Below are 22,461 nucleotides of genomic sequence, written 5' to 3' on the forward strand. Positions count from 1 at the left end.
TTGTAGTTCTCTCCATTTTACCTCTCCCTGTGTTGTTCCCTAATTTCCAATAATAACAATCTGGTGATGATGAGACTTGTAGTTCCCTTGTCACTAATATAATGTTCTGCAGCCGCTGAGGTGTGTATTAGGCTTTGTCCACATCTGTGCTGGTGACGTTCACTGTTCTGCCGTCATAGGAGCAAATCAACGAAAATCACTGCAGTTCTGGATCTGGCACTTCATGGACGACAACACCCGATGGATCCCGCTGACTATGATGAGATCTGATGGGTTTCCATCTGCCAGGCTAGAAAATTGTGTCCAGCATTTATGACCTGATCTGCGAATGAGGCCCCAACACAGATGTGGTCAAAGCCTTTTATGTTCTCTAGCATCAGATTATGATGTTCTGCAGCAGCTGAGGTGTGTATTAGGAGGTTCTGCAGCAGCTGAGGTGTGTATTAGGAGGTTCTGCAGCAGCTGAGGTGTGTATTAGGAGGTTCTGCAGCAGCTGAGGTGTGTATTAGGAGGTTCTGCAGCAGCTGAGGTGTGTATTAGGAGGTTCTGCAGCAGCTGAGGTGTGTATTAGGAGGTTCTGCAGCAGCTGAGGTGTGTATTAGGAGGTTCTGCAGCAGCTGAGGTGTGTATTAGGAGGTTCTGCAGCAGCTGAGGTGTGTATTAGGAGGTTCTGCAGCAGCTGAGGTGTGTATTAGGAGGTTCTGCAGCAGCTGAGGTGTGTATTAGGAGGTTCTGCAGCAGCTGAGGTGTGTATTAGGAGGTTCTGCAGCAGCTGAGGTGTGTATTATAAGGTTCTGCAACAGCTGATGTGTATATTAGGAGGTTCTGCAGCAGCTGAGGTGTGTATTAGGAGGTTCTGCAGCAGCTGAGGTGTGTATTATAAGGTTCTGCAGCAGTCAGAAAAACATCCGTTGTGACTGGATAAAATCCTTTAGATTTCTGTGTCTGCACTTTGGAAAATGTCCCTGTCCTGTTCCTCTGCCAGCACGCGTCGCACTGTGACCTGACTGACCAGTCCAGACCTGACCTGATCCTGCACAGTCACCAGTCCAGACTCCAGACTAGTGCTGTGAAGATCTGCTCCAGGCCGCAGCACAAACGGTAAGTCAGCATTGGGGAGGAGGTGAAGCAGGAGATGGCACAGTCCATGGAGAAGGAGGACACACTATATAAAAAGTAGCAGCAGCGGGCACAATTCATCGGGTAAGGCTAGGTAATCACTTGCCATCAGATTGTGGTATTATGTTCCAGCCACCAGCAGAATACCAGAATCACCAGATCCAGCATATGCCAACCACTGCTGACACCGGCCGGATCCCAATAACAATAATGCGGTCATTCAAGATTGTTTTGCCTTTTGTTTTTGCTAGAATCTGCAATGGAGGCTTCTGCTGGAACCTCTGCAGTAGATGTGCACATACCCTAAGGGGTGCGATGGGTCACTCACGAGGGGGCCCAATTCAGATTCTTGCCAGTGATTTCTATGTACGCCCCTGCGCTTAACTCTCTCCTGCCTGAGCTATCTCACAGAGACCTCTCTCCCTGCAGTTATCTCTTTCCCCACAGCAGAGCCTCTCAAACCCTTCATTAACCCTCTCCTGCCCTTGAGAGTTATTCAGCTAATTCCTAGCTATTAACCCATGCTATCTCACATGCAAAACATCCCTCCCCTCCCCTCAGCCCCCTTTAATATACAGTCCCATGTAAAATGCATCAATTCCCTCCATTCAGCCCCCTCCTACATGCATCCACTGCTCTCTCCTCTCTGCTGCTGCTTCCTGATTCTAGGAGGCTCTGCCCCTTCCCACGGTATCATACTTACCAGGAACAGCTACGCTCAAGACGTGACGGCACGTGGAAGCCAAGGTCAGCAGAAAGGAAGGGGCTGTCACCTCTGGTGTAATATGGGGGTGGCAGCAGTCTCAGAGAAGCAGGGTGCTGGCAGTGGTGTAACTATAGGGGCGGCAGCAGTCTCAGAGAAGCAGGGTGCTGGCAGTGGTGTAACTATAGGGGTAACAGCAGTCTCAGAGAAGCAGGGTGCTGGCAGTGGTGTAACTATAGGGGCGGCAGCAGTCTCAGAGAAGCAGGGTGCTGGCAGTGGTGTAACTATAGGGGCGGCAGCAGTCTCAGAGAAGCATGGTGCTGGCAGTGGTGTAACTATAGGGGTGGCAGCAGTCTCAGAGAAGCAGGGTGCACTGCTGGCAGTGGTGTAACTATAGGGGTGGCAGCAGTCTCAGAGAAGCAGGGTGCTGGCAGTGGTGTAACTATAGGGGTGGCAGCAGTCTCAGAGAAGCAGGGTGCTGGCAGTGGTGTAACTATAGGGGTGGCAGCAGTCTCAGAGAAGCAGGGTGCTGGCAGTGGTGTAACTATAGGGGTGGCAGCAGTCTCAGAGAAGCAGGGTGCTGGCAGTGGTGTAACTATAGGGGTGGCAGCAGTCTCAGAGAAGCAGGGTGCTGGCAGTGGTGTAACTATAGGGGTGGCAGCAGTCTCAGAGAAGCAGGGTGCTGGCAGTGGTGTAACTATAGGGGCGGCAGCAGTCTCAGAGAAGTAGGGTGCTGGCAGTGGTGTAACTATAGGGGTGGCAGCAGTCGCAATGGTGACCAAGTCCACTGGCCTGGGGGCTCATAGACCCCCTCACAAGACTATTTGTTTCATCTTCTTTCTGATTATAAATCTGAGACACTGCAGTGGAGGAGACTGCGGAAGAAGATATGACGCTGCATATCACCCCCTGTCAGAAAGGAGATGATTAACCTTTTAATGCCAAAAGTCACACTCGATCGCTATGTAGTCAAGGGAGGGAAGATGTGGAGAAAAATGCAGCTGGGTGGTTGTAAGGGTTACATTGTTCTCATATTCTGACCTCCGAAATGTACACTCCCTACTTCTCACCCAAGCCCCTCTTTGCTAAATGACCCTGTCTTTGATCTGAGGTATAGATTTGCATTATCACATTTACAATATTGATGCAGAAAGTGTTTGTCTGGTTACCATCTGTATATTAGAGCCCGCCTTGTAGATTATTTCATTATTTAATGCAATTTGGATTTTAGCCATTTTTATATTCAGATAATTTTGCTCTATTTAAAAGAAAGCTATTGAAGTGTACAGATATGCAGGAAAAAATTGATCTTTCACACAGTGAACCATAGGTGTCCCTTTTTGACCATCCAAAAAGTTGGGAGGTCTGCCATAGCACACGTCTATATACAGGGCCGGATTAACGTAGGGGCGGATGGAGCTGCAGCTCCAGGCCCCTGCATGAAAATAGGCCCAGCAGCCCGCATAGGCCAACCGGAGCTAGGCCCGCATAGGCCGCCTCGCTGAGGTTGCCTGGCGGCCGCCCCGCCACCCTTTAGTAGGACCGAACCATGCCGACTGTCAGATGATGACAGGGCCGGCGCGCAAGGAGAAATCTCCCAGGCCGGCCCTTTACAGAACTCACCAGGACAGTGACAGCTGACAGATCAGGTCAGGTGACAGATCAGCTGTGCACGCCGTGCTGCGTCGTCACGTCAGACTCCTCCCCTGGGGCCTAGGCCATGCCGTAAAGTGAAAGACCATGACGGCTGCTGCGTGCGGGAAGTTCAAAATTCTTCCTGCGTGGAGTCAGGGGTGCTGCCAGCGGTGAGTCGCGTTCAGCAGCCTTCAGTGTACTGCCCAGAAAACAACTCATAGGCGGTAAGTAAATCAGCATTGGCTCACCTCACCTATTATACTGTATACTGTATAATTTATACATGTCATTCAGGAGCATGGAAAAGCTGGGTGATGATTTTTTTCACCTAGCTTTTCCATGCTCCTGAATTGCATATCTGCTTATTGGCATATATATCTTTATAATAGCTGAGCCTGATCTATTATAAACAGATATGCCATTCAGGAGCATAGAAAAGCTAAGTGAGAAATAGTCACCTAGCTCTTCAACACTCCTGAGTGGTATATCTGCTTATAATAGATCAGCTATTATAAACAGATATGCCTAAAGGCAGATTTGCCATTCAGGAGCATAGCATGGAAAAGTTAGGTGAGAAATTGTCACCTAGCTTTTCCATGCTCCTGAATGATATATATGCTTATAATAGTTCAGCTATTACAAACAGATATGCCTAAAGGCAGATCTGCCATTCAGGAGCATGGAAAAGCTAGGTGACTGTTTCTCACCTAGCTTTTCCATGCTCCTGAATGGCAGATCTGCATATACAGGGAGTGCAGAAATATTAGGCAAGTTGTATTTTTGAGGATTAATTTTATTATTGAACAACAACCATGTTCTCAATGAACCCAAAAAACTCATTAATATCAAAGCTGAATATTTTTGGAAGTAGTTTTTAGTTTTAGCTATTTTAGGGGGATATCTGTGTGTGCAGGTGACTATTACTGTGCATAATTATTAGGCAACAAAAAACAAATATATACCCATTTCAATTATTTATTTTTACCAGTGAAACCAATATAACATGTCAACATTCACAAATATACATTTCTGACATTCAAAAACAAAACAAAAACAAATCAGTGACCAATATAGCCACCTTTCTTTGCAAGGACACTCAAAAGCCTGCCATCCATGGATTCTGTCAGTGTTTTGATCTGTTCACCATCAACATTGCGTGCAGCAGCAACCACAGCCTCCCAGACACTGTTCAGAGAGGTGTACTGTTTTCCCTCCTTGTAAATCTCACATTTGATGATGGACCACAGGTTCTTAATGGGGTTCAGATCAGGTGAACAAGGAGGCCATGTCATTAGATTTTCTTCTTTTATACCCTTTCTTGCCAGCCACGCTGTGGAGTACTTGGACGCGTGTGATGGAGCATTGTCCTGCATGAAAATCATGTTTTTCTTGAAGGATGCAGACTTCTTCCTGTACCACTGCTTGAAGAAGGTGTCTTCCAGAAACTGGCAGTAGGACTGGGAGTTGAGCTTGACTCCATCCTCAACCCGAAAAGGCCCCACAAGCTCATCTTTGATGATACCAGCCCAAACCAGTACTCCACCTCCACCTTGCTGGCGTCTGAGTCGGACTGGAGCTCTCTGCCCTTTACCAATCCAGCCACGGGCCCATCAAGACTCACTCTCATTTCATCAGTCCATAAAACCTTAGAAAAATCAGTCTTGAGATATTTCTTGGCCCAGTCTTGACGTTTCAGCTTGTGTGTCTTGTTCAGTGGTGGTCGTCTTTCAGCCTTTCTTACCTTGGCCATGTCTCTGAGTATTGCACACCTTGTGCTTTTGGGCACTCCAGTGATGTTGCAGCTCTGAAATATTGCCAACCTGGTGGCAAGTGGCATCTTGGCAGCTGCACGCTTGACTTTTCTCAGTTCATGGGCAGTTATTTTGCGCCTTGGTTTTTCCACACGCTTCTTGCGACCCTGTTGACTATTTTGAATGAAACGCTTGATTGTTCGATGATCACGCTTCAGAAGCTTTGCAATTTTAAGAGTGCTGCATCCCTCTGCAAGATATCTCACTATTTTTGACTTTTCTGAGCCTGTCAAGTCCTTCTTTTGACCCATTTTGCCAAAGGAAAGGAAGTTGCCTAATAATTATGCACACCTAATATAGGGTGTTGATGTCATTAGACCACACCCCTTCTCATTACAGAGATGCACATCACCTAATATGCTTAATTGGTAGTAGGCTTTCGAGCCTATACAGCTTGGAGTAAGACAACATGCATAAAGAGGATGATGTGGTCAAAATACTCATTTGCCTAATAATTCTGCACGCAGTGTAATAGCTTGGCTATTATAAACATGTATGCATATAAGCAGATATGCCATTCAGGAGCATGGAAAGGCTAGGTGACTATTTCTTGCCTACCTATCCTTTCCAAGCTCCTCAATGGCATATCTGCTTATAATAGATTAGCTTTTATAAACACATATGCCATTCAGGAGCATGGAAAAGCTAGACGTGAATAGCTTTTTCATGCTCCTGAATGACATATCCAGCAGCACTAGTTCACTCCTTGGGGGGTGGCCAGGGCCGGTTCTAGGTGAAATGGGGCCCCCCCATGACACTTGATGACTTTTACAGAAGAAACTGTATATTTTGGGGCACAGTGTAGGCTATATGTGTATAACAAACATATTTCACATGAAAACTTACAGTTACTTGACTTGGCCCTTGGGGATCTCGGACGCCACGTCAACACTTTGGCCGGGGGCTCGGCGGAGCTGATGTTGTGTTTTATCCTAATGAGAGAGATTTCATAATAAGGATTTGGAGAAGGGGCAGAGGGATAGCAGAGCAGGGAGAGGCTGGTGCTGCTACTAGGGGGTCATACCATGGGGGAGTAATAAAGCCCACCATAATGCCCCCCAGTAGAAATAATTCTCCTTATAATGTGCAAAAAATACCCCCTTGTAATGCCCCAAGTTGAGCTAATGTCCCCATAGTGCTCCCATAATGTGCCAGTATAAAATACCCCTATATAGTGACCCCAGTAAATGCCCCCATAGTGCTCCTCTCCCCCCTAGTGCCCCCCATAATGTACCAGTATAAAATGCCCGATATATAGTGCGCCAGTAGATGCCCTCAGTGTCCCTCATAATTTGTAAGCATAAAATACCCCTTCTCAGTGCCCCCGTAGATGACCCCATAGTAGTCCTCTCCCCCCTTCCCCATAGTACCCACCACAATGTGTCCCAGTATAAAATGCCCCTATACAGAGCCCCCCATATAAAATAACCGTTCTTTGTGGCCTCAGTAGATGCCCCTATAGTGCCACCAATAATGTGCCAGTAAGAAGTGCCCCCATAGATGTCCCCCAATCATGTGCCAGTAGCCTGAGCCCCCATCAACATGTGCCAGTAGCCATAGGGCCCCCCCTATCATGTGCCACTAGCCATAGGGCCCCCCCCCTATCATTTGCCAGTAGCCATAGGGCCCCCCCTATCATTTGCCAGTAGCCATAGGCAGCCCCCCCTATCATGTGCCAGTAGCCATAGGGCCCCCCCTATCATGTGCCACTAGCCATAGGGCCCCCCCTATCATGTGCCACTAGCAATAGCCCCCCCCCCTATCATTTGCCAGTAGCCATAGGGCCCCCCTATCATTTGCCAGTAGCCATAGGGCCCCCCCCCCCTATCATGTGCCAGTAGCCATAGGGCCCCCCCATCATGTGCCACTAGCCATAGGGGCCCCCCTATCATGTGCCACTAGCCATAGGGCCCCCCTATCATGTGCCACTAGCCATAGGGACCCCCTATCATGTGCCACTAGCCATAGCCCCCCCCTATCATTTGCCAGTAGCCATAGGTGCAGGACACATCTCAGGTTAATTAGCATATGTATCAAATCATTTTTTTTTTACACAATAAAAGCACACAGAGCTATGGGGGCTGGGTATTGCGGATGTGCTAGCGGCCATCTAGCAACCCATGTCCTCAGCTCTATACACAAAATCCCGGGGACAGGTTCCCTTTAAAGCAGCAGTAAGAGAAGGAAGGCCAGAGGGGAGATCTAACCTGACAGAGGTTTTGTGGGAAGGCAGGGTGGAGACAGGTCGTATGCATGGGGTCTGTTAAGGTATGTTCCTATCAGAGGCGGAATGGGAACTTAAAGTAGCCCTGAAAAGAGCCCCATGTTGTAGTCGGGTTTAAATTCACGGAGGGTGGGCCAACACAAGTAGGCAGGGATACCAGAAGTAGGAGGGGGCAGCAATACCATAGTGCAACACAAGATACTACCCGTGCAGAGCCAAATACAAAAGTGCAGCAAAAAAGCTGACTCAGCAGAATCAAATACCACAGCACATAATACTGCTGTCCTCGCCACAGTATTTAACCGTATCACTATCCTGTTGGCCACTGGCCAAGTACATAAGTACTTGACATTCAAAGCATTAATTAATGCTAAGAGCATCCGATTGTTATGTACCCGGCTAGCGGCAGTGAGGAGGGCTCGGGCAGTCCCCTGGGTATTGGCCCACCGGGAAGTTTGGCATGGGCCCACCGGGAACAGGCATGGGTGCTGGTGTTGGACCCCCACCAATCAGATAGTAATGCGCTATCCCGTGGTTGTCAACAAAACTGTTTTCACTGGTTTGCGGCATCATGGCGCTAGTTCAATGCAATTATATAACACTGTCATCAGTCATTACCTATACTGTGCTACAATTATCTCCCTATGACTATTTTATTGGTTTCATCACCTTGTGATCCTGGTTCCTTGATGAACCACAGTATGGAAACACGTTGGGACCTAAGTTCTCAGTGTATCCACCATTTATCCAAGTGATCTGTTTAACAGGGTCTGTCCAGGACCCAGCAGCACACTCCATTTGTACCTAACTTACAATGTGCTTACTGCCAGGAAGTTGCCGCTATGTTCCATTCCGCCACTCTGTCATGTGACCCACCTCTCTGCATATCAACTGACGTAAGGCCCATGACTGTGGATGGCTGGTTGCCTGTCCTCTGTGACATGGTAGAATGTTTGTATGATCCCTTAATAAGGGATCTAACCATGTTGTCTGCAATGATCCAAATCTTAAAATTCAGTCTAGGGGCAAAAAGACATGACTCATGGTGATATTTGAGTCTATATTCTTCTGATCCCAAGCAAAATCCTGGGTGTTATCCTTACAACCTATAAATACAAATGAGCCAATAAAATTCTGACACACAGATCTAGATGTCTTCTAATTAAAGGGATTCTGTCATCAGATTTAACCCCTCTAACCTAAACATATGCTTATGTCCAGACTAATAAGAAGAATCCTAAGCTGGCCTTATTAAACCTCACTGTGGCTTTATTTGCCCAAAAAACAGGTTTTTATAACCTGTCAATCACTTACTTAAGGTGCCCAAGGGGAGGTCCGTTAATACAGGGTGCCCGGCTGCACCCCTCGCCGTCCGGTGCACCAGCGTCGCCTTCCCTGTCTTCAGCGCCGCCTTCTACAGCTCAGCGCCACCTCCGCAATCCTCCCCGTCCCTCTGCCAGATCCCGCGCCTGCACACTAGGCTCAGCCAATCTGCAGGTCATATCAGGGTTAAGCGAAGTGCGCATCAGGCCGGCGCATGCGCACTTCGCTCAATGAAGCCGCTGCCAGGAGTCCCCACGGGCACATCAGGCTGAGCCTAGTGCACAGGCGCGGGATCTGGCAGAGGGACAGGGAGGATTGCGAAGGCGGTGCTGAGCTGTAGAAGGCGGCGCTAAAGATAGGGAAGGCGGCAGTGAAGACAGGGAAGGCGGCGCTGGGCACCGGACGGCGAGGGGTGCAGCCGGGCACCCTGTATTAACGGACCTCCCCTTGGGCACCTTAAGTAAGTGATTGACAGGTTATAAAAGCCTGTTTTTTGGGCAAATAGAGCCACAGTGAGGTTTAATAAGGCCAGCTTAGGATTCTTCGTATTAGTCTGGACATGAGCATATGTTTAGGTTAGAGGGGTTAAATCTGATGACAGAATCACTTTAAGATAGCTCATAGGCGGGCCAGGCAGCAAAGCACAGCAATTCCTTTCTCTGAAATGAACAGCTCATACCAGCCCAATCCTAGGTATATCTTTGTATATCCTGTATTTATACATGATCCTAAAAATAATGCGGCACATTTATCAAGCTTGCCTGTTTTTAAGCATAAAATGAGGCGTATTTGATTTGGCTGTCGGTCTTCTATCCAGAATTTATTAAAAGACGCAAATCAGTTGATGAAATAGACCAGGCTCTAACTGGCCCACAGGAGAATCCCCAGTGGGCCCCCTGTCCACCAGCACAACACCTCAAATAACCTATATCAATATAAAGAAACTGGGTAGACTATCCAGTTTATTATTATAGATGCATCAGAAGGTTAGGATGGCCTCTAGGAATAGAAGCAGTCCAGCCAGTATCCTCTATTCCCTGGGACCCACCTTTTGAAGTTGTTGCAAAGACCCCCATAATCAATCATCTTGTAGTGTCTTGCCACTGTCTGCCTCTGTGTGGGCAGGTAATATTTGCATGACGCTGTACAGTGGGCCCCCCAGAATAAATTTTACTGGTTGGCTGTAGGCATCCCAGACAGACACTGAATTAGACTCGACGTATTGTTATTAGTCTGACCTCTGGTGGTTGTTTTTCAGTTAGACGGGTTCATATTCACTTAGACTGGTGTAATTTATTTGCGCATGAAAAATAGCTGCATCTGTGCGGAGAAAAGTCACATCTCCCTGAAAGTGTGACTTTTAATGCCAAAAAAAAGTTGCACTTTACCAGATCTAGTAAAGCCCACTTATCTGCGAATGCGCCGGCCTCCTGTTCACGAAGCCCAAGCTTTTCATCTAGCTAGCAAATGCACACTCCAGGGCAGCCAGAACAGTTAGGGATACTGTACACTGAAAACATTGGCTATGATCAGTGCATTTGTGGTCAGGACCTAAACGAGTGGAAGATGCCCAACCACCACCCCCCTACCTAATTGGCCTGAGGTGTGCCTTGGCCTCACTAGGTCGGTATGCCTGAAAAAGGGGGCATACCCTGAATGTGATGGTTGAATGACTGAATGAAGAATGGGAATGGGTGGGCAGGGGACGTCCGAATGCCGACGTACTGCCTGGGAGAGCCAGACTGCTTAAGACAGGTACCGGCCCCTCCCACAAATTCAGGCTAGCCTGCGGCCAGCCTTAACACTTGTGGTCAGGACCTAAACGAGTGGAAGATGCCCAACCACCACCCCCCTACCTAATTGGCCTGAGGTGTGCCTTGGCCTCACTAGGTCGGTATGCCTGAAAAAGGGGGCAAAACCCACCAGTGAGGGAAGGATTGGCCTGAGGTGCTACTCTGCCAATGTACTGAATGCTTGGACCAGCTCCGCTTGTGGCTCCGGGATATACCGTACAAAGCACTCTGAGCGCCAGCGCCCCAAGTGTTTAATGATATGCACAGGGACTCAATGCTTGGACGCTGCGGATGCTGCACCGATGTGGAAAGAATGCCCCGAGAATTGAGCCGGATTCAATCCTACACTGGTCAACAGGATGCGAATGTGTTTGATGAACTGGCTGGACGTCAGTGGACCAACAGGGAATGGAAGTAATGGGTCGGTGGGGCTGTGAAGACTAAGGGCCAGCAAGAGGTTGTCCAAGACTGTCACTGGACACCATGCGTTTGTGGTCTGGAAGAACTTAACTACATGGCCGGGACCTACCTGCCTTGTTTTGTTGTGAGAAAACTGCAAATGAGTTACTGCCCATCCTGACTAAATCTCCCTTGCGGAGAGCCACCGCCCCTTGTCTGGCCTGTGTCACTTCACCTGGTCTTAAAAACCCGTAAAACGCCAAGTACATCGCCGCCTTGATCACCAGGCTGGGAAGTACCTTGAATGGTGACAATGTGAGAACTTCCGACAGGCTACGAAACGTGTCCCCCTTAATAGGTCGACGGACCGACTTGACCGTGACCTGGCTTTTTTGAATGCCTCTGAGGATGGCCTTGATCGGGTGAGCTGAAAATATAGAGGGTCTGTCTGGCTCTTGAAGTGCCAAAAAATGCTGCAAATATAGCCTAATGGTGTTGTAGGATAAAGCCAATACCGAATGACAATAAGACACGAAAGCCACCATATACTTGACCTGACCTGTGTCACCTCTAGGATATGCCAACTTAAAGTTTGAAAAAACCACCCACGCTCGGCGGTACGACCGCAACGTACTGGCCGACAAAGACTTGGTAATGAGTGAACTGGCGACCACCATCAGAGAGTCTAATCCAAGACCAGCAGCCGCCAGTCCGGTACCGGGGTGCCCACTGAGTCTGCTTCTGGGTTCTGTAAGAAAAAGCGAGAAAAATCAAAACGAGATAAAGCATCAGCTGCAACGTTGCTGACCCCGTCCAAAAACAGGGCATGAAAATGAAACCCCTGTTCCAGAGCTATCCAGGTCAATCTACGCATGAAAGACATGATGAGTAACGATTTAGATCTGCCCTTGTTAATGATCTCTGCGGTCGCCATGTTGTCAGTGTGGAAAACCACCGTGTGACCCGACCACCTATGCCCCCAGACTATAGCAGCTGCTACGATAGGATAGATCTCGAACAATGCCGACCTCTGAGAAACCCCGGCAACTGTAGCACGTGTGTGGGCCATGAGCCGGCGAACCAATGTGAGCCAAATATGGCCGCGAAACCTACCGAGGCAGCCGCGTCTGAAAATACCTGTGGAGAATCAGAAGTGGCCCTCGGAATAAACATGGAAATGCCGTTCCACCCACTGAGAAATCTGTCCCACATGAACAGATCTGCTCGGGCGTTCGCATTAAGATGCACTGATGCGTCCAAATCACTGGTCTGTTGTAATAAGACTAGCAATCTTGAAATGAATGATCTACCCTGAGGAATGATCCTCATGGCAAAGTATAACATGCCCAACAGAGACTGCAATTCTCTCTTGGTGCAAACCTGAGACATGAGCAAGGAACGGACACCTGATTTGATTCTGTTGAGTTTGTCTTGTGGCAGACTGGCTGACATGGCACGTGAATCCAGAGAGATCCCCAAGAACGTGACAACCTGCGCAGGCCCTTCTGTTTTGTGTTCGGCCACTGGAATGTTTAACTCCTTGAAGACCTGCAAGAGAACCTGCAAGTCAACAGGTGCCTGTGAGGGTTCTTCGATCAACAGAAAATCATCCAGGTAGTGAATGACATTCTGGCAACCCTGTTCCAACAAAATCCATTCCAGTGCCTGCGCTAACCTGTCAAACAGACTGGGGCTGCTCTAGGAACCAAACGTCAACTTGGTGGCGAAAAAGTACGCATCTCTCCATTTGATGCCATGCCACTGCCAGAGAGATGGGCTAATGGGCAGCAGTTTGAACGCATCAGAGACATCTGCTTTGAACAGCCAAGCCCCCATGCCTGTCTGAAGAATGACCTGGATAGCCTGGTCTACGGAAGTATACTTCAAGGAAAATTCCTCGGACGGAATCAACGAGTTGAGACTAGGAATGTGGGAAGAATGTGGAGCAGACAAATCATAAATCAAACGAAATTTATTGGAATATTTTCCCTGCACCACCCCCACCTGGCTCACCCTCCAAGTGCAGAAAGGAGGGGACTGGAAAGGACCAATGATGAAACCCTTGTCCAGCTCAACTGCTAAGAGTGAATCCACCAGACCAGCATGTTTAGAAGCCAACTGCAAGTTGGGGCATTCATGAGTCTGCTGGGGCAAGGTGATGAGCCCAATGTGAAACCCCCGTGAAACCCTTCCACCAGGAATGTACGGAACGGCTGAACCGGATAAAGCCGCAGCAGCTGGTCTAGTGCCTCCACATTCACCCGGCTCAGTCACGCCGGCTTCAATGTGCAGACCGTGACCGGATGTGCCCTAAAACATGTGGCACAGACATGCAGGAGCCTGCACTGGCTGAAGTTGCAGATGGCGTAGACCACTGCAAACAACACAACAAACACCACAAAACAACAACAAAAAAAAAAAAACGAAGAAAGAAAAAGAGAAGAGAAAAAAAAAAAAAAAACCTGTTAACCCTACGACCTGCTGCCTGTAAGCTGACAAACAAGATGACGGAATCTGAGCCCCTCCCCTCCCCCCCAGCAGCGTGAAACGATTGAACGAAAAGCCTTCGAGGCTGACAGGGAGTATGATAGTCGTTTCCACTGACGTATGAAGCGAGCCCGAGTTTGTGTGAATCTGTGACCTGGCAGATTAATTAAAAACTAATACTGCGGGCTAAAGAACCTACAGACGTGGTAGGTGATGTATGTAAGTATAGGATTTGTGGAAAACAGACCGTATGACACTAGTCTACGAGATGAAACGGGGTGTGTATGTCGTGCGAGCGTGTAGCTGTATTGGCGGATGTACCTATGCTAGAGGTGTATGGATGAAGCTTGGTGGATAAAGGTTTTTTTTTTTTTTTTTTTTCATTATTCGAACAACCCACTCTTCTTTTTATTTATTTTTTTTTTACTTTATTTAACAATCCACTTGTGCCCTTTTTTTTTTTTTTTTTTTCTTTATTTGAACAACCCACTCTTTTATTTTTTTATTTTTTATTTTTTTACTTTAACAATCCACTTGTACCCCTTTTTTCTTTTCTTTTTTTTTTTTTTCGTCAAACTGCCTGATGTGCGAACTATGTGTCTAAGGTATGTATGTAGTGTATGTGATGAGTGTCAAACATGTGCACGCAACCTTGTAAGTAATCAACTCATTAATGGCACCAGGACCCAGCTGCCAGAGTTTAACCTGCTGAGCCCAGATGACTCGCAGCCCCTGTATGAACTTAGATACAGGTTATGCTGAGACAGGCAATGAGCTCCAACTATGTGACAATGCTGCCCATTGGTGCCAAAACTTGAATTGCATGTGCCTGAACGCAGTGAGGAGAAGCGATCCTCCGGCACACTTCCCCCTCTCTACACACCCTCCTACCCTCCTCCACGTTGCCACGCTCCCCAAACAAACCAGTTATCTTGGAAAACGACCTGAACAGCTTGCAGACTGAAGTGAAAGGTACACCCGGCTTCTCTGAGATCCGACTCGTGCAGGACGCTTGCTGATGACGTCACACCCGGAAGTAGCAGACGTCCGAATGCCGACGTGCTGCCTGGGAGAGCCAGACTGCTTAAGACAGGTACCGGCCCCTCCCACAAATCCAGGCTAGCCTGCGGCCAGCCTTAACACATACCGTACTATTTTATCCATGTAGGACAGAATCGCTAGGGCAGGCGCACTTCAGTCTACGCTATCCAAATAATCTGTACCTGCCTAGGTATAGACAGCCTATATTGTTTAGATACATTGTTAGATTCTGTCCTGCATTGTTATGATAGTAAAGTTACATCTTATCATTGGGTACGATCAGGAATTGCTGGATAGGTGTAGATTAGGGATGCTCAACCTGTGGCCCTCCAGCTGTTGTAAAACTACAACTCCCACCATGCCCTGCTGCAGGCTGATAGCTGTAGACTGTCTGGGAATGCTGGGTGTTGTAGTTTTGCAACAGCTGGAGGGCCGCAGGTTGAGCATGCCTGGTAGATGATGTGGATTGTTTAGAATGAACGGTGCCTGCTCCAGCAATTCTCTCCTGCATTGATACGAGTACATGACCTGATAACAGGGATGACTGATCAGCCCCCAAATGGTGGCTGAAAGGTAACAGTGATAGTCGGGGCGTTTTAGGGCTACCGATCCCTCGCACAGGACCAAGACCTATGCAGTAACAGTGGAGGAGCCTGCCGGTGTTGATGGTGGTAGTTCTTCACACAGGGCACGCCCTCAGATGCCCTAGATGTACATGTAGCTGTTTAAGAAGGCACCGGCGGACGCAGTAGCACAGAGTATAGGTCAAAATCTTAGAAAACCCCTTTAAAGTGTATCCATTTTTTACTTTACAATATACTTTTACAATATAATAAATGTATTTTTCATAACTATATCCTACAGTAAAATACACTTATATACTTTGAATGGAATGTTATAATAAGAAGAATCTTTCTTTCAGATTCACCATGGCAAATGAAGCACAGCCTTGCCCTTGTGAGCTTGGGGATCGGTTTGACCATAAGAATCTTGGAAATGAGATTCAGATTGAACATATAAAAGCTTACATCTCCAAACCAAAAACTAGCACCGATAAAGCCATAATTGTGGTCCAAGATATTTATGGATGGGAGCTTTCCAACACAAGATACATGGCTGATCTGCTTGCTTCACACGGATACATGTAAGAGTCTCATTTCAAATTTCTAGAACAGATTATACAAGATTTTATAAATGTAATTTGTTCACTGAAATCTAGAGATTTGTCTGTTCCCTCTGTTTTATAGATAATTCACTGCCTGATTTTGGACAACGTTAAAGAGTAACTAAACTATTGTATACATTTTTGCTAACATGTCCTTACTGCCCTAATAACACTTTTTGTAATGTACTTTTTTCATGTTTTTTGTATTTTTAATACACTTTTCCTCCCTAAAGCTCACGTTTCACTGTGCGCTTAAAAACTACTTCTCAGTACACCGCTGACTTCTCAGCGGTGTACGGAGTACGGGCTGTACAAACTTTATGAATGGGGTCGCAGCTCAGCGAATACGGGCAGGAGCGCATATTGCTGCTCCTGCCCTCTGGAGGATTACTAACTCTTGGTATAGCACAGGGATGCTCAACCTGCGGCCCTCCGGCTGTTGCAAAACTACAACTCCCAGCATGCCTTAATAGCTGTAGGTTGTCCAGGCATGAAGGGGGTTGTAGTTTTGCAACAGCTGGAGGGCTGCAGGTTGAGCATCCCTGGCATAGCACATAGGTACTGTGGCCAGGATTAGATAACACCAGGGCTTTTTTTCTGGCGGAACGCCCCGGAACGGCGTTCCACCACCTATTTTCCTCGCCCCGCCCCCCTTTAGTACAGACAGTTTACATCAGCGGTCCCCAACCGGGCAGTCTTTAACTCTGTACTAATGAAGCGCTTCCATTATGGAAGCGCTTCATTAGTACAGAAGGACCAGGAAGCGGTGAAGGATCTGTACTCACCACTTCCTGGTCCACGGCTCGGCTATCGGCTGTGCAGGGCTGCGCACAGCGTGAGGTCTCTCTGTGACCTCACACTGTGCGCCGCTATACACAGCTAGCCGACAGCAGAATGAAGAGGAACGCGATGGTGACTAGGAGCAGGAGAGGTAAGTGTTTTTTTTATTTTATTTTATTTGCACTGGGGGCTGATGGCTGACCTGGGGGACATTGGGCAGACATGAGGGGCTTATGGCTGACATGAGGGGCTAATGGGGGGCTTATGGCTGACATGAGGGGCTAATGGCTGACATGAGGGGCTAATGGGGGGCTTATGGCTGACATGAGGGGCTAATGGGGGGCTTATGGCTGACATGAGGGGCTAATGGGGGGCTTATGGCTGACATGAGGGGCTAATGGGGGGCTTATGGCTGACATGAGGGGCTAATGGGGGCTTATTGCTGACATGATGGGCTAATAGGGGGCTTATGGCTGACATGAGGGGGTAATGGTGGGGCTTATGGCTGACATGAGGGGCTAATGGTGGGCTTATGGCTGACATGAGGGGCTAATGGGGGGCTTATGGCTGACATGAGGGGCTAATGGGGGGCTTATGGCTGACATTGGGGGGTTTATGGCTGACATTGGGGGGGTTTATGGCTGACATTGGGGGCTGATAGATGGCTAAAGGTTTGGGGGTTTATCTGAGCCATTGGTGGTCTGATCTGAGGTCTGATTAACATTGGGGGTCTGATTGCTGGTCTGACCTGAGGTGTAATAAAAAATATTTTTTTCTTATTGTTCTCCTCTAAAACTAGGTGCATCTTATAGGGCGAAAAATACGGTACAGTGCAGCAGAGACCAGTGCAGCAGAGACCATAGTCAGTTTATATAGTAGTTATATAGTGTTATATATTTTAATATGCACCTTGTGCTTTGTTATGCGTGTGAATCAGTCAGCCCCTGATCTCTAAAGGGGCGGTTTTAGGGGGCGGTCCTAGGGGTGGGAGGGGTGTGGCCAGGTGAGGGGGGGGGTGAGTTCCACCACCTTTTCTCTGAGAAAAAAAGCCCTGGATAACACCAATAGAAAATGACTCACAGGAAATGTGAGTGCACGTGCTTAGCCTGCACGTAGGGTAGAACACCAAAAAAGAAAACGAGGCTAGCACAAATAGTAATGAATGTAAACTTTATTGTAGTCTCAACACGAGACGGAATATATTAAAATACACATAAAAAACAACAATACAATGGTAGGTAAAGAGCACTCAGAATACTGGTACACCACTGGATAACTGAACGTATCAAAGCTAGAAAGATGATATAAATATCATAAAATGTATATATGGCCCAAACCAGATAACAAATATATGTAGCTAACCAAAGCTATCAGGACAAAATCGAAATCAAATACAATACATGCCAAGATATAAAGTGCACAGTGCAAATATAACAAAGTGCATAGGTATATTATATTAAAATAACCATTAAGGAACCATGAGATGAATACCTGAGTGGTGAACCAATGGAGCCCCAACGCACGTTTCGCGTAAGCTTCTTCAGGGGAAGAGTGTGTATGTAAAGGAGGCTAACAGGAAGACTTTTATAGCTAGATGATTGATTTATGCATCATAAACAGCTGGGAGAGGACATGTACATGGAAGGGAAGCGAGTGCGCTCCAGCCTGGAACACATCGTGTCACTTCCGGTTACAGAGAGGGGCGGCCCTAGTCATGGGAAGCGTCATTTCCGGTATATATAAAAAACACTAATAATAAGTACACAGGGAAACATAAGCACTATGTGGAAAACTAAACATATGGCCCCAGATGGACGCACGCCCCAGAGTGGAGCAACACTTCAATGTAGCAGGCCGATACAGTGATCCGATGTATGTGGAACGCAAACCGGAAGTGCGTTTCACCGGCATATCGGGCAAAGGCCCGATCCTATAGCTAAGTGGTACGCAACACAATGTGAGTAGTACGGAGAACAGCCAGACAGATACCTGCATGAAGTGCAAGACCAGTACACCGGACCAGATGAAAATAGAAAAACCGGCATGGAACGCAAAGCTGATCACATGATCAGGTGGAGCGCAACTATCCAGACAGCCAGAAGTATATAGAACTATCAATGTGTATCATACAAAACATGTCATATACAACAAAATAGCCTAAACGAGTGCATGTGCAAATATAGATAATTAGAATTAATATATGAATATTAAAACACATAGAAATAATTAGCGCATAAAAATGCACAGTGAAGTGCCAAAACATGAATCCACATTAATCTATAGTGTCATTGTGAAGATTTATATGTATCAAAAGAACAAATAAATAAATATATATAGTGAGTGACACCAAAAAGCAACCTAACGGAAGTATACTGTATACTAAAAATACTAAAGTAGTGCATAGAAATACATCATATACAAAAATAGTGTACAATATGAGTGCAAATGCACAAGTGCACAGAAAAAGACCAGTCCGTAACTCCAACGTGCGAGGGCCTCCGTGTAGATAAAACCAGACGGAAAAGAAAAAAAAAAAGGAGAAGAAAGAGAACACTTTTTTGGTGTTCTACCCTCTGTGGCCAGGATTAGCTGAGGGGAGCGGGTTCCTGCTTCGCTAAGCTAAGAGCTGACTCTTAGCTTTTAACCTGTGAAGGGCAATACTTATAGGTGAAGAAGCTCCTACCTGCCTGTTGATTGACAGGGCTAGGCATCTAGCCCCGCCCTATCAATTTTGGCCCCGTGCCGGTGCTTCGAGTAGCAACGCAGGCGCCAATTCGGCTTTGGGAGCAGCGACTGTGTATGCGCCACTACCCAGAGGTGTACTGGTTCAGGCAGTGGCGTTGCTAGGGCTGGTGTCACCCGGTGCGGTAGAAAATGGTGTCACCACCCCCAAGCAATAATTTTTTTGCCATATATGGGGGCTATGGTGGTGCTGCTGCCATAGGGGGCATCCGTTAGCTCAGCAGACCCCCCCCTAGCAGTCAGAGCCTGGTCTCGGGAGGGGCACTTCCAGATTATTTTCTGTCCACCGCCACAAAACAATGGTGCTTATAGAACAGACTACACAGTGTAGAGGTATACTGTATATTGTGTGGCACAGTGTAGAGGTATACTGTATATTGTGTGGCACAGTGTAGAGGTATACTGTATATTGTGTGGCACAGTGTAGAGGTATACTGTATATTGTGTGGCACAGTGTAGAGGTATACTGTACATTGTGTGGCACAGTGTAGAGGTATAATGTATATTGTGTGGCACAGTGTAGAGGTATACTGTACATTGTGGGGCACAGTGTAGAGATATACTGTACATTGTGGGGCACAGTGTAGAGGTATACTGTATATTGTGGGGCACAGTGTAGAGGTATAATGTATATTGTGGGGCACAGTGTAGAGGTATAATGTATATTGTGGGGCACAGTGTAGCGGTATATTGTGGGGCACAGTGTAGCGGTATACTGTATATTGTGTGGCACAGTGTAGAGGTATACTGTATATTGTGTGGCACAGTGTAGAGGTATACTGTACATTGTGTGGCACAGTGTAGAGGTATAATGTATATTGTGTGGCACAGTGTAGAGGTATACTGTACATTGTGGGGCACAGTGTAGAGATATACTGTACATTGTGGGGCACAGTGTAGAGGTATACTGTATATTGTGTGGCACAGTGTAGAGGTATAATGTATATTGTGGGGCACAGTGTAGAGGTATAATGTATATTGTGGGGCACAGTGTAGCGGTATATTGTGGGGCACAGTGTAGCGGTATACTGTATATTGTGTGGCACAGTGTAGCGGTATACTGTATATTGTGTGGCACAGTGTAGAGGTATACTGTATATTGTGTGGCACAGTGTAGGCTATATGTGTATAACATAAACATATTTCACATGAAAACTTACAATTACTTGCCTTGGCCCTTGGGGATCTCGGACACCACAAACACTTTGGCTGGGGGGCTCGGCGGAGCTGATGTTGTGTTTCATCCTAATGAGAAAGATTTCATAATAAGAATTTGGAGCATTAGATGTAGCAGAGCTGGGTGTGCGTGGGAAGCCATCATATATAGAGATATAGCAGAGCTGAGTGTGCTGGGACAGCTGTCATAGAGATATAGCAGTGCTGGGTGTGTTAGGGCAGCAGTCATGTGTATAGATGTACACTTAGCCAGCTATAACAGTAGAAGTCTCATATTTTTTTCAGTCAGTGTCAATGCTGCTCTTATGGCCGTGTGGTTAGGTGCTTTGCCTCTGATACAGAAGGTCGTGGGTTCGAATCCCAGCAGAAACTTTTCGGAAATACACAAGCACTGACTCCATATATGGACATACAGGGCGGGACACAGGAAGAGGTCGTGGGTTCGAATCCCAGACACATCTCCTGAGGTCGGCAATACAAATGCCGGCCCTGCTGGTGTCACCCCCATCGCTGGTGTCACCCGGTGCGGCCCGCACCCCCCTTGCAACGCCACTGGGTTCAGGCACAGTGAGCTTTGGTGCCTGTGCCGCAGCTCCAAGCACCAGAACTGTACAATTGAAAGGAGGCTCTAGGACCCTGTTGGGCCACCTGTAGCTTGCATACAAATTGAGATACGGTTGGACATGGAGGCATACAGGTTGTATATGGTATCCTACAGCACATTTACCCACAGATTTTACAGCTGGGCGTCTAGATCCTGCACACTTGTAGGTTGCTAAAGGTTGCATCCCAGCTGGTCCCATAAATGCTCGATTGAAAATAAATCGAAACACTGTAGGTTTCTCATTCAGGACACCACTGAAAATAAAGGTGATGGTGGCTTGCTATCAGTGGCAGGACAAATAATGGGTGCTGTGACCCAAAATTTCCTTCTGCTAACCAACTGGAAATGGTCGGGGCAGAGATAGGGGTGTGTAATGAAGGTGCCACCTGTGTCTGAATGGTGGATAACAAAACTGTTGGAGCTGCTCGTGAGTGTCGGCAGATCCTCCCTACAGGTGGTCTATCTGGGCCATCAAGAGCATGTTCACTATGTGAGTATGTGCCTTCACATAACCATTGCTCCAACAACTCCCCACAGCTAGGTCAGAAGGGCCTAGATGGCGGGCAGTTTGTCAAAACTACCATCCTGCTTCCCTCGCGGGCACTTCCTGACTTTCTGGGGCTCCTGCCTTATGGGTGCCCTGGGGTGGCAGCAGTCTGTTCAAGGTTCAAGGTTCAACTTGGTGTTACCAGTTGATGGTGTTTCCTTGCATAGTCTGACACTGACAGCACTGGTTGGATAGTATCAGACTGTGCAGGGACACACCCCCAACTGGAAATACCCAGATAGACCTTCATTGTAGACTGCTGAAAATTAATTCATAAACTTTATAATGATGTATAGCCAAACTAGTATGGTACCGTGTTAGCCAGAAATATCTGTGATGTTAAAGGGAGTCTGTCACCACCATATGGCCATATGCATGAATGTAATGGTACCTTTGTTATTTTCTTTACACTTGCAAAAGCTGGAAAAACTACTTTTAATTCATATGCAAATGAGCACTCTCAAGTGCCCAGGGGCGGCGTTCACTGTGTAGGAGCCCAGGCTGCTCTGCTCATTTCATTGTTACTCTGCCCAGCCTCTGCTTATGCCCACCCTCCTATTCCCTTGCGACATCCTTCGGTCTGGCTGAGATCTCGGCCGGACCGAAGGATGACGCAAGGGAATAGGAGGGCGGGCATAAGCAGAGGCTGGGCAGAGTAACAATGAAATGAGGCAGAGCAGCCTGAGCTCCTACACAGTGAACGCCGCCCCTGGGCACTTGAGAGTGCTCATTTGCATATGAATTAAAAGTAGTTTTTCCAGCTTTTGCAAGTATAAAGAAAATAACAAAGGTTACATTCATGTATAGGTGTGCGATAGGACAATGTAAGCGCTGTATATGGCCATATGGAAGTGACAGACTCCCTTTAAGTACTTTTGCATTGAAAATGACAAAAGCATTATTGCAGAATTT

The 22,461-nt window shown here is 47.3% G+C and overlaps 1 protein-coding gene across 3 annotated transcripts in view; it reads left to right on the plus strand.

The window, feature by feature from the left end:
- Window positions 1–22,461, plus strand: part of CMBL (carboxymethylenebutenolidase homolog) — a 38,395-nt gene that overhangs the window by 1,010 nt on the left and 14,924 nt on the right. The window contains exons 1-2 of one of the 3 annotated variants that reach the window (XM_040434364.1): window positions 987–1,101; window positions 15,458–15,679. In XM_040434364.1, coding sequence (XP_040290298.1) covers window positions 15,465–15,679 — 215 coding nt within the window. In that variant the 5' untranslated portion in view covers window positions 987–1,101; window positions 15,458–15,464. Of the gene's footprint in view, window positions 1–986; window positions 1,102–1,535; window positions 1,867–15,457; window positions 15,680–22,461 lie in introns of those variants that run through there. The other 2 variants (XM_040434363.1, XM_040434365.1) reach the window with 2 other exon arrangements.

This window comes from Bufo bufo, chromosome 5, assembly GCF_905171765.1.
Source record: "Bufo bufo chromosome 5, aBufBuf1.1, whole genome shotgun sequence".
Taxonomy (NCBI): domain Eukaryota; kingdom Metazoa; phylum Chordata; class Amphibia; order Anura; family Bufonidae; genus Bufo; species Bufo bufo.